At 52.6% G+C, this 12440-nt stretch overlaps 3 protein-coding genes across 3 annotated transcripts; 1 reads left to right on the top strand and 2 right to left on the bottom strand.

Moving 5' to 3' along the window:
- Positions 1-123: 123 nt before the first annotated feature.
- Positions 124-1257, bottom strand: PC9H_006515 (uncharacterized protein; the record flags this gene model as incomplete). The annotated part of the gene is made up of 4 exons (XM_036776063.1): positions 124-600; positions 658-743; positions 809-1000; positions 1059-1257. The coding sequence occupies 4 exons, from the start codon at positions 1255-1257 to the stop codon at positions 124-126; spliced, it is 954 nt and encodes a 317-aa protein (XP_036632082.1).
- Positions 1258-1531: 274 nt separating this feature from the next.
- On the bottom strand, positions 1532-8890 carry ACC1 (acetyl-coenzyme-A carboxylase; the record flags this gene model as incomplete). The annotated part of the gene is made up of 13 exons (XM_036776062.1): positions 1532-1557; positions 1611-2020; positions 2079-4934; positions 4987-5152; positions 5201-5304; positions 5355-5501; positions 5554-6407; positions 6459-7558; positions 7614-7859; positions 7915-8559; positions 8612-8630; positions 8711-8793; positions 8851-8890. 13 exons carry the CDS (start codon positions 8888-8890, stop codon positions 1532-1534), a joined length of 6696 nt encoding a protein of 2231 aa, XP_036632081.1.
- A 3054-nt stretch (positions 8891-11944) lies between these two features.
- Positions 11945-12402, top strand: DYN2 (Dynein light chain; the record flags this gene model as incomplete). The annotated part of the gene is made up of 2 exons (XM_036776061.1): positions 11945-12221; positions 12341-12402. 2 exons carry the CDS (start codon positions 11945-11947, stop codon positions 12400-12402), a joined length of 339 nt encoding a protein of 112 aa, XP_036632080.1.
- Positions 12403-12440: the final 38 nt, after the last annotated feature.

Below are 12440 nucleotides of genomic sequence, written 5' to 3'. Positions count from 1 at the left end.
GCCCCCTTTTCAGCTTTAGTACGTCCGAGAGTCCGAGTCATGTCGTAGATTAGATTAGATAAGGTCGACTCGGAGCGCTAAAGGGTAGATAAGATAATCGATTGGCACTTGAAGTAAGAAATACTACAGCTTTTTCACTAGCAACAAAGCCAGCGGGAACTCAATATCAACCTCGTCCGCATCATTTGATACAGCGGCTCCCTCCTTCAACGACTTCCAGAACCTTGTCGCAATATCTCCATCGGCGTGCTCCGCGTCATCGGGATACTTCTCCTGGAACGTATTCAATGAACTCCAGGTATGGAGGTACGCTAGCAGATCAGTCCAGGTCATGCGCTTCCTCAAGATGACAGGGAGCTTCGGGTCAGGGAGGAGTGGATAGTGGTCCCCGGTGAAGTATACGCGCTGGAGTTTGGCGAAGGCGCCGGGGCCGAGTATGTCTGCTGGCTCGGGGACGGCGAGAAGGTGGTCTTCGAGGATACGCCGGCCTGGTTGCTGCCAGTAAGGCCCGAGTGAGTTCTCTGGATCCTTCCCCTGCGCATAGTCGGTGATGAGCGGGGTTAGGGATGGATGTCGGCTGAAGCGGAATTCGGAATACACCTGTAGATATCGAAATGAGAATTCGATTGGAGTTGGAAGTTGGAGTGAAGTACGTACCCAGAACGCAGCACTACCGCCCGGTCGGAGCACCCTTGCGAATTCAGGCCACGCTTTCTGCCATGTAAACCAATGGCATGCTTGAGCTGTTGAGTGGGTAAGCCCGTAAGTTCCACGAGGGACTGCATACATGAATACGACGATCACTTACCAGCGGTAATCAGATCAACAGTGCCGTCTTCTAAGAACTCCAGGCTTTCTGCTGAGGACTGAACAAAGTCGAACTGCGCCGAATGCTCGAGCCCGAGAGAAGCAACGCTGGACCGTGCACCTTCAATCATCTTCTCCGATGGGTCGACGCCCGTAACCCGTTTGAAAGGCGTTAGCTCGGTAGTTGCTTGTCCTGATAAGTGCGTTTAGTGTTTCAGTGGAAAGAGGCTGGCGAAGTGAACCTGGTACACCTGTGCCGCATCCTAGATCTACCGCGCGATTCCAACGACAAGGAGGAAATTTGACGCCGCTGGGGCTGGTTCCTGCGATGGGGGACGCTGTTCCGTGCTCGTGAAACTTGAAGATCAAGTCATATAGCTGCCGAGGGTAGTTGGGACGGAATGAGGCGTAGATGGAGGTGTTGAACGACTGTTTGGCGAATGTGGCCATTGCTCAATTGGGCGTGTTGCGCAAGGCCGTCGCTCCACCGTTTGCTCATGTGCGAAGAAGTCCGCTGCCAAACGATGTGAGAATATGTGCTAATGTATTGTGCAATGAGTATTTATACATGAAATCATCGTCTAACGTGTCAGTATGTAAGGAAGTGAGTATACGTGAAATGCGTTGATGTAAACAGATACGTCTAGGAGAGAAAACGAGAGCTACGAGAGGCACCGAGGAGCGAGAAAGCATCAGAAAGTAATGGAAAGGGATCACAACTCCTCTACGACGTCCCGTACGATGGGGGACCTGCAAGTAATGGTCAGTTCGTCGCCACATATGCGTACTAGAGAAGAACATACCAGGAGACCTAGGGGCTTGCAGAACATTGATGAGAGTGGCACGATCGTCGTCAGTCAACTCGTTCGCCAACCGCGTCAAGCCGTCCATCGTCGCTTTACGGTCTTCAGCAGCAAGAGCAGCAAGCTTTCGAATGAGATCGTCCGCCTTGAGCTGCACAAGAGTCTTCGATAGATCAAGTTGCTCAATGGACTCGGCGACCTCTTGGTCCGTCGACTCGACGTCCATGGAAAGGATGTTGTCCAATAGGCGCGAACGGTAAGCAGGAGTCGAATCAGGACTGGCCTCAGCGAGGAGACTGAGGGCACGAGAACGAGCGATCCGAGCACGAAGCCTCCAGTAGAAGTAGCGGCGAGCGTTCTTCCATTGCGCGGGCTTAGCGCATCCTTTAGCCTCCATACGTCCAACGCGACTGGGAAACGGTTAAATCAGTTTCAGAAGGAGCATTAAGATGAAGCAGGAGGACTTACTCATGCAGATCAGCGTATAAGAGCGCAACTTGCTTGTAAGTTGGTTGGAGGAAGGTCTCCCGTGCTTTGAGGGCAGCCGACGCCGTCGAGCGCTCTTCATCGCTCTTAGCTGGGTCTTTGCTGTCGCGCTTGTGCGAGGCGTACTCGGGGTCAAGACGCTCCATCAATGCCAGAATCTTGTCGCGACGCATCTTGATCTCGACGACACCCTCTGGTTCAAGAACACCCGCACGAGCGTCGACGTCCGCGTACATCTCCATCTGATCGGTGTTGATGGACGGGTCCAAGACGACCCAAGCACCACCACGCAGTTCGCCATTCGGCACGATGTACACGAACACGGGCTGCTTGTAGCTGGACAGACCGTCGACGATCTTCGACCCTTGCTTCAGGATCTCGTCGTACATGTCCTGCTGTCCTCCGGAGAAGCCACGCCAGTTGGCGAAGATTATCAAAGGCAGGCCTTCGCGGTTGAAGTCGAAGATGGCTTGGGCCGTCTTGTAGGCGGAGTTGGGATACCAGACTTGACCGGCCTCCATGATTCGTTGTTCGAACGACGCCGGGTTGGCGGGATCAGCGGGAACGATACGCTCGATAGTACGAGTCTCCACGGCAATGACACCCGTCGGAACGCCGCCGAGTCGGGCACGTCCAACAACCACGGTCTGCGCCCACCCACTGAGCGTCTCTTGGAATGAGCCCTTGTCGAAGAAACCACTGAGCCATTCGGAGGACGTCTCGTCTTCTTTACCCTCGATGAACCATCTCGGATCGTAAGCCCCCTTGGGCGGCGTGTAACCGATGTCGCGATCCCACGGGTCAACGGAGTCGATGATAGGAAGAGGAGCACCTTTGAACTCCGGAACATAAGATAACCATTCGAGTATCTGGGTTGCACCCGAAAGGTCGCTGCTGGCGGTAAGGTGAGACACACCGTTCTTGAACATGATCTGGGTACCTCCGAGCTGCAAGTTTGACGTGTAGACCTCGCGACCGAGGACTTTGTTGAGCGCGGGTGCTCCGGTCAGGATGATAGGCTGGCCTTCCACTTGCACGGCACGTTCTCCGAGGCGCACGAGGTAGGCGCCGATACCCACAGAGCGAGCAGTAACGAGGGTGATCGTGAAGATATCGTCGTAAGCGCGAGATGTTTCGCCAGCAATCAGGCCCGATCCTTTCAATGATTCAACACCAAGGCCGTCCTGCAGGCCGATGATGTCGGTGACCTTGTGGCGGCGTTCGCCGTCTTCTTCGACCTCGACGGTGCGGACTGCACCAGCACCCTTCTCCTGGAGCTTGAGATAGTTCTCATGCGTAAGATACAAGTAGTTGACGCCCTTTTCTGGTTGATCTGGCGTGTTCCACGCACACGAGAAGAGGTTCATGATCTCATCAGCTAACCCAATGCGAGCACCGGAATTCGCAGATAGATAGATCCTCGGCAGACCAAGGTTGCGAGCGTATAGAGTCACCAGATAGAAGAACTGATCTTCGATGGGGCCGAAGGAACCAATCTTATAGGTGATGTCGTTGGCGATGACGACGACCTTGCGACCTTCAGGGAATTCGGGGGTTCGTAGCGTAAATACCCATGCAACCATACCGAAGGTGTTGTTGCCTGGTGCTCTGTCGACTTCAGCGAGTTGATCATGCTCGTCCAAGACCAGTTCCTTGGAATCCAGGTACTTCTTTGGAGGCACTAACGACGAGCTCGTCTGGCGAGCTTTCACCCATACGTTTTGCAGCGCTTTCGAGAAGAGGTCGGGGAAGTCATAGACGTAAGTGGTCCCGATGAGATGGGCCTGGTAACGTTTCGGTTGGAGGGATTCCTTCGTAGGATAGGCTTGGTGGACTGGTTGCAAGTGCAGCGGTCCCTTCTCGCCGATGGACTTGAGAATGGTAGTTCCTTTATCGGTGGTGATTTCCTGATAACCGTGGTAGTTGACGATAAAGCCAGAGACGTTCTCGATGATGCAACGGATGGGAGTGACGTTTCCTTCGCTATCTTCCAATGCGATGCGGATTTCGGAACCAGTAACGTGGAGACGCCATAGGCGTTTACCGTGGCGCTCGATGAAACCAGAAATAGCAGCCAGGACATCGTCATACGTCACAGGAAGGTTGTAGACGAAGTTCATAAAGATGTGGTTGCAGTCAGCATTCCTGTGCTGTGCGCTGACGACTTCCAGGGCATCCAGAACGCCAGTAACCAAACGATCAGTTTCAGAGATGAGGTATTCGGCCATGCTCATGGAACCGCGAATGCGTCCAGGTCGAACGAGAGCACGGATGAAGAAACGATTGTCGAGTTGGTTTTCCCTCGCCACGGCATGGTAGACGTGTACTTGTTTTGTCTCGACGAAGCAGGGCGTGAGGTTGTAGTTTGACAAGCGACTGAGTTCGAGTTGGTAGGCGAGGGCAGGCTCGATGTTACGGATGGCCTGCTCTTCTCCCCATGCACCGTCGATCTCGCGCAGTGTGATGTAGACAGGGTACTGACTCCTGCGGCAAACAAAGGTGGTGATACGTCGGACACCGTGGGTGGCCAGAGTCGAAGACTTGCTATTGACGAAGGCAATAATGGCCTTGAACCATTCATCATCGGACATGTCATCTTCTTCGTTGAACACACGAAGGGCGATATTGATGACGTTTGGTGCTTGGCTGTTGGCGCCGTAGCGTTGTTGGAATTCGGCATAGTCGAACGGTGGAAGCGTGGAGACAACTCTATCAAAGCCGCCCGATAGATCGTCCAAGTTATCGAACGACGCGATGGCACCAGTGCGGACGGGCTGCGAGTAGCTGCGACTGATCAAGTATGTGAGATCACTGACGGAGCCTGATCGGCGATTTTCTCTGTAATTGTTTTTGTCAGCGCAAGCTAGTGAAGAAATGGTTGAACCCTCACCCTAACGCCAAACGAGGTGTCGAAGGAGGGGAGTGGCTTTGGCCTAGGTTGAAGCGCCATGTCACAACGGATGGAGCTTCGGCATCCTCTGGATCGCCCTCTTCGTAGTCAATGGACAGGAGCGAGTAGGCACGATAGGAGCGGCGGACGTAGACTTCCAATGCGGCTGAGTAGACTGTTAGCCAAATTCGAAACCAACAGATTTGATGCATACCAAGTGTAACCAAGGGGTCTTCATGGCTGAAGAAAGCGGGAAGAACGTCGAACACGGTGTAGCGCGAGTCACTTAGTTCTTTGAGTATCTCAGCAGACGGTGTGCTAGAGTAGTGTCAGCATTAGACCGCACGAAGAGTCTTGCAAGCGCGTACCGAGAGCCAGTTTCCTGCTCGCCGTAGACGTTATTGGAAACTGCGGTCTTGATGATAGTCTCCATCTGAAGTAGGCGCTCCTCGTATGAAGGCATTTGTCCTAGAATAAGAACTTCCCGAGCCTTCAAAGAGACTTGCGTTGACGATCTAGGTTACGATGATAAGAACAAAGGATAGAAAGCATTCAATGAAAGCGTACTTTGCTTCAAGGGCTGCTAGATTCTGCAAAACCTGGTAAAGTCTGCTCTCGGTGTTGGCAACATTCAAACCGGTAGACTTGATGCAATCAAGAAGAGCGAGGACCAGCTTAGCCTTGCTCTGTGCTTTGATGTGGCTCAAGACCAAGCCAACGACTTTGTCGAGATCATCCTTGTTTGCCTCACGGAGCGCGAGGACTCGGGCTTCAATACTGCCGCCAAACAGCTTTTCCGTCGACTCGTAACGTTCGAGCAAGTTGGCGATGGTAGCAAGCTCGTGGCCCTTCAGCCCACCAGAGTAGCGTTCCAGAACGTCGAAGAAGGCCTCAAGTTTCGAACGGAACATAGCGCGATCCTGAGGAAGGACGTTGTCCTGAACGTAGTGTTCGAGGATTCTCTTCAATCGGTTATGAGGGAACTCGTTGTGTCCACCGCTCTTCGACTTAGCAGCGTCCAGAGCAGCCCGGATGCTGTCTTCAAGCTTGGAGGGCATACGCCCCGAAAGTGCACCCAGGATGGCGCTGACCTCGGAATACGGAAGTTCGGGATCGTGGAGGACCTCGAGGAGTTCCTTCAGAGTAGAGTTCATGATGGACTGGTTGTCGAAGCCATCTAGAATGTCGTTAAGAATGCCGATGCTGTGGTAAAGACGCTGGTGCGGCTTTCCACCAACGACAGCCGGGAGACCCAACGCTGGAAGGAGGCCCTCGAATGGCTTAGCGTGTTTGACACGACCGGGGTCATCGAGTGTCAATATACCAAGAATGTCACCAGGCTCAAGACTGACTCCGGGCTGCTTAACGAGCTGAACGGTACCATCTTCTGATGCGACAAGAGGCATGTACATCTTCATAACCTGGAGTGAAACAATAAGTTAGCTGGACATTCGTGTGGGGAGGGCGCTTACTTCTATCTCGGCGTACTGGTCACCAGCGTTGACATGATCTCCACTGTCAACGAGATACCTGACTAGTTTACCAGGACTGGGACTCCTGAGCTGAGTAGGATCGTTCTCTTGCTCGATTAGGCAAGTCTTTGCATCGACCATTAATCTGAGAGCACCGACTTCCTCGCGCCAGTATACAGCGTGACTCTTGCCGTCGAGGAGGACCAAAAGCCCACCATCAGCAAGGGGACGAGCGCCAACCATAGTGCGGCCACCGTTAAGGAAGAGCGTCCAGGTGGTCAGAGCCGAGCGAGCAGCGGTGAAGTTGTATCGGAAGTTTTCGTAGATGAAGTCGATACTGAAAACAGTCTTGAGGACATCGCGCGCAGGGACTTGTCCCTTGTCGAGAATGCGCTTGTATTCGGTCCAGCAGGCTTCCGAGCTAAGGTAGGCCTTTGTGACGGCGCCACAAATAACCGCCAAAGTGGCATCAGGGCGTTCAGCCGTAAGCTTGCTGCTGATCAAAGAGTCGAGCCATCCGGTGGTGATGGTGTTGTTCTTGAAGGCTTCCAATTCGAGGAGCTTGATAAGATACTCGACAGTAGTCCGGAAGTCACCACGAATGCTAAGCTCTTTTAGGGCGACGATCATATTCTTGCGACTTTCCGAACGGTCTTCACCATATGCGAAGATGTGACCGAACTGTGAATCAGCAAATTCGTGCAATCCTCCTGCGGTGGTAACGGAGAAGTAACCCCAAACGTTTGTGCTAGAGCGGAAGTTGAGCTCTTGGATCGACCCGGAAGAAGGCTTGAACCCGGCATCGGGATTTTCAGCAGTGATACGGACGGCTACAACATGTCCTTTGGGGCGAGGCTTACGCTGCAGTGAATTGGCCTCTGGAGTTGTCATATCGAAGTCGATTTCGGACGTGCCGTGAGGGCCGACGCCGTAAAGTTGTCGGATATCACGAATGCGGTGCAGTGGAACACCCATAGCGACTTGCAATTGTGCGGCCGGGAGATTGACACCGGATACCATCTCGGTAGTCGGATGCTCGACTTGAAGACGAGGGTTCAATTCGAGGAAGTAGAAGTAATCATCGGCGTGACTGTAGAGATCTGAGAAAACGCGTCAGTTCGAGATACGAACCGCAAGACGCAGAGAAAATCCTACATTCAACAGTTCCGGCGCTAACATAACCAACAAGTTTCGCCAATCGTACAGCGGCGCGTTCCATCTCTTCGAACGTGTCTTCTTTGGCAATCGTCACGGGAGCCTCCTCGATAATCTTCTGGTGCCGTCTTTGCACGGAGCAATCGCGTCCGAATAGGGAAATGGCGTTTCCGTATTGATCAGCCAAAAGCTGGACCTCCAAATGTCTTGCCTTCCCAGCTAGCTTCATGATGAAGATGGGCGAACCTTTGGAAGCGACGGGCGTAAGTTTAGCATAACTGTCGATGCGTGAAGCTATCACCTGGAATCTCTCCTGCAACGGCATGGAACGCGTTTTTGAATGCTTCGGGGCGATCGACCATGCGGATACCTTTTCCTCCACCACCTTCGCTAGCTTTGATCATGACTGGGTAACCAATTGTATCCGCCTTGATCAGACCTTCCTCGACGGTCGTGACACACGCGTCCATATAGGCCTTCTCGGGAACAGTGACGAACCCCTGGGGCGATAATATCGTATCAGAGATTCCTGTGCCCGACCATGGCATTGTTGGTACATCTGCACTTTGGGCAACAATCGTACTCGAGATCTTGTCACCCAAACTTCTCATGGCGCTTCCAGGTGGGCCGATGAAGACAATCTTATGCTTACTTGCTGCGAGACTCTCAGGGAGACGGGGATTCTCTGATGCGTGGCCCCAACCGGCCCATACTGCGTGTACCCCGGCGCGCTCAGCTACATCGACGATCAAGTCGACATTCGCGTAGTTGTGATTGTTCGTTCCGCCTGGAACCTCGATGTATCGATCGGCCATGCGAATATACTCGGCGTTGACCTTGAGATCTTCGGGAGTCGCCATCACCGTGAATTCTATGGCCCTCTCCTCGCCGAATGTCTCGTAACTCCATTGTCGGATTGATCTGATCTCTTTGACGGCGGCGATACCTGGAGCACGGGTTAATGGATGTAGAAAACAGGTTCGATGGGAACGAGGTACCGTTGTTTGCGATGAGAACCTGGTACGGAAGCAAATCGTGAGTGCCCGAGAAAATAGGGACGCGTCGCGCGTAGACCCGGGTGAGAAGCGTCCACTTACCTTGGTTATGACTGTATGTCCACCATTCGTTTTGACGAAATCCTGCACTTTGCCTGCTGGGGCCTTGTCCAGTGAATTCCCCCCTGCACCGTACACGACGTTCAGGAAACGAAACTCAGATGTGAGCTGATGGCACGAACCTATGAAATGAGCAACTCTGCCGTGATCGTACGCAGACATGATGATGGTCAGAAGGAAAGAAGGGATTCGCTTCCAAAGTCCTTCCTATGGCCGTCTTTTTCGTGAGTTGAGGGATGGGGGAGAGGGTGCCGACCTAATCCCACAGTTGGTCTTTTTAAATTTGCCCACTCTGGGGTCAAGCCCGTCCCCAAAATTATAGGAATTACGTCAGCGCCGCCAAATCTTGACCTGAGTCCTTCTCCTCATCTTCTCCGTGTACTCCGTGCTTGCCGTCGCCTGGATGGAGCGTGTCGCTGTTGGCGTCGGACTACGCAGTGGACTCGTCGTTTTCGATTCGGCCCAAAAACACCTGCACTCCGAGTCCATTACCATCTATGGTCATCTCAGCGACTCAACATCAACGCGCCTGGATCCCGAAGCGGGACGGTCGAGAGGTCGAAAGGGGCGCAATCCCGTGCGGGAAGATTTTGCATCAGCCTCCATGGCTTTGCGTAATTGGGATTGTATGGCTTCGACACGTCGGATCACTGCAACGCCGCTCACGCTGTTGGGCGTGGAGTAGAGGTCAAACAAATGCGAAGGGACATCGGGGATATTGTGCGGTCAAAGACGTGGATCAACTCTGCGAGCGAGCCCTTGCTGATTCCATCAGAACATCGTCTGTTCAATTGGCCATAGACCGCTGAGCGCATCACAGCAATTCAATGCCCTAGGACGGTCGAAGATGATCGAGGGACATACCTCGAAGGGGGAGTTCCTAGCAGCCCAAGATTCCTACTTGAAGGCATGTCTGTTCTCATCCCCACCACGGACAAGCGAACTCGCAAATACCCAGCGATATGACTTGTGGATATACTGATATTCCCGCTCAGTGGTCTCAGATCGCAGTCCTCACTGACTCGTAATCACTACACAATCCGATTTGCTTTGACCGCCATTGGTATGACCGCCTTGATCCTCGACGCCGAGGAAACAACCAGATTGCATATCTACAATCAGAACGTGGCCCGGGTTACCATTCGCGACCTTAGAACGACTATCAATACGACGGAACATCGGTCCCCTGCGTGTAGACTCACAAATGGGGAATAGATACTCTATGGCACAACATGTAACCTTTGAAAACATCATGGTCAATCCCAAACTATTTGAACCAGAGGTGTAGGTTTGTTGGCTCAATTTAAGGCGCTTCAGGGGCTACCCCTAGCCGGAAGTAAATCGGGCAGGGGCTTCAACCAATACAACCCTTATCTACTTCCTGAATCGCCTGCCCCCCCTCTTCAAAATTCACATCACAATTAATCCAAAGCAAGACCATTTCTAACCAGAACGTACGATTGCTCCCAGGTCGACAACGTGGCGATGCACCTCGATAGGGATCAAATATTCTCGTTCTAGACATGTGGACGGCACATCTCTTCGTATCTCGCATCAAAAAGCCGTCGGCCGTCTAGACAGTCAATAATCTTCTCCTTAATCGTCTAGACGTCTATATGTAACGTCGGGTGCCGGTGACCCTTCTCACTGTTATATGATTAGATAACGGTGGTAGCCTAACCGTCGTTCCTGTGTGACGCGTCTCGAGTTCTCAAGAACGGCGAGGTCTATTGCTCTGCCGCAGCCATGAGTATGAGACACTGCGGTGCTCAGGACCGTGAGCTTGTCATGAGCAAGTTGCACATGCTCCTGTCGCCCTACAGGCGTCTGCACATGGCCTTGGCAACACAGACTGGGGAACAGTAGTGATGTACTCCACGCTGCGCAGATGGTGCAACATAAGTACTAAGCTTAGAAACACGACTGAGCCTCTCACTGGTGCGGTCACCACATGTACTTGCGGATTGGGATGATCATCAGAACTGGTGGGGTGTGGGTCTCTCCTCAAACTTTGGCTTTCTTCTTGATTTCTAGCGGTATTTCGACAGTTCCTTTCTCGCCTGCTGTTGCCTCAGTGCCGTTACATGTGAGTCTCGGCGGTAACTTTAGAAAGAATAGATGCATCGGCAACCTCACCGCTCCAACCTCTCCCTAAGTATAGAATGTCAACACATGGGCGACATTGGTTCAACTTCTGACCTCAACATATAGAGACTGATCGGAGAAGGCGCAGATTCGTATCACTGGGGTTACTAGGGGAAGTCCAACCTCGCTGCCGCAATGTTATCACGTACTACACCATCCCACGTCCAACTGCAACATGAGTCGCGCAACAAGGCTTCGAAATTCGTTCGCATGATTGGTGTCATTAGAAGTTAATGAACCACAAGGAGGGGAACGTGCATCGGTGCACGCGCTAGAACACTGTTGTCATTACAGTCGTTATATCCTCGTACCGGTATGAATTGCTTCCGTAGCCCGGCCAGTGTCACATTGCGCTATCTTTAGTACATGTACTAAATCCGTTGCGCGATGTTGCTTTAATCCGCTTCCGTGGCCGTGAGTTGGGTTTCTGCGGGCCTGAGGTGATAAATGGGCCTCAGCGCGTCGAAGAACGGTGTTTGATAGACCACGACTGCAGGTCGAGCTGAGCATGTGGCACGATTTGAGAATAGACATCACATTTCTCCCGCAAACCAATGTGACGGCATTAATAGACGCAGGAGTCTGTGCTGCTGCATGGGTGCTGATGTAAATCCCGAACATGCAGCAGCGTTCCTGACGTGTTCCCCACATTAATTGAGGGTGGCATCCATGTAATATATCGACAGACAGCCATTAAAATAGGCCAGACGGACAGAAAGCTGCGTGTGACGATAGAACAGTAGTCGCATGTGGACCAGATCATTTTGACGGCCAGAATGGCTGGATTCTGTGGTTAAAGAGATGGCGCGAAGGAAAGGTGAGTAGGCTTGAAGCAGGCCATGTGCAGCCTAGTCTTGAATACGCGCTTAGACCACGTGCTCGTCAACCCTGTCCTCTCCTTTAATCCTGTTCGACGCCTCACGCTTTCCTTCCATCTTTCATCTCATCCGTGTAGCTTGCACCAAGCGTGAGGTACGCACCTTGTCCAAGTTCTGTATAAAAGACCCCTTGCAGCGCAGCTCACCCCAGACTCCAGATCCGTACGCACACCCCCACATACCGCATACTGCAATGGATACAAAACTCGACAGCACCTCCTCTTCCACCGACGCCGGGTCCCATGCAAAGGACGCCGGAAGCAGTGTCGGAGGCCCCAAGGCCATCATTAAGAACGTCGATATGAGCGAGGAGATGCAGCAGGAGAGCGTGGACATCGCGTCGGCAGCTCTCGAAAAATACAACATCGAAAAAGACATAGCTGCCTACATCAAGAAGGAGTTCGACCGAAAGCACACTCCTACATGGCACGTCGTTGTAGGCAAGAACTTTGGGAGTTATGTAACTCATGGTCAGTGAACAAATCTCACCCGTCCGACGGCCACCTTCCCACCCCACCGTTTTCAACGTGGCCTTGGGAGTATCTTTCGTATTCGTGCATGCATGGGGCTGACATCGCTTGTGGTCTAGAAACGAAGCACTTCATCTACTTCTACGTTGGCTCACTGGCAATCCTTATCTGGAAGTCATAGAGGCGATCACGAGGGGATGGGGAGACCGTCGCCGGATT

This window comes from Pleurotus ostreatus (assembly GCF_014466165.1).
Source record: "Pleurotus ostreatus strain PC9 chromosome Unknown scaffold_4, whole genome shotgun sequence".
In the NCBI taxonomy this organism is placed as follows: Eukaryota; Fungi; Basidiomycota; class Agaricomycetes; order Agaricales; family Pleurotaceae; genus Pleurotus; species Pleurotus ostreatus.
The sequence above is the reverse complement of the archived record's forward strand: the minus strand, read 5'-3'. Positions and strand labels throughout refer to the sequence as shown.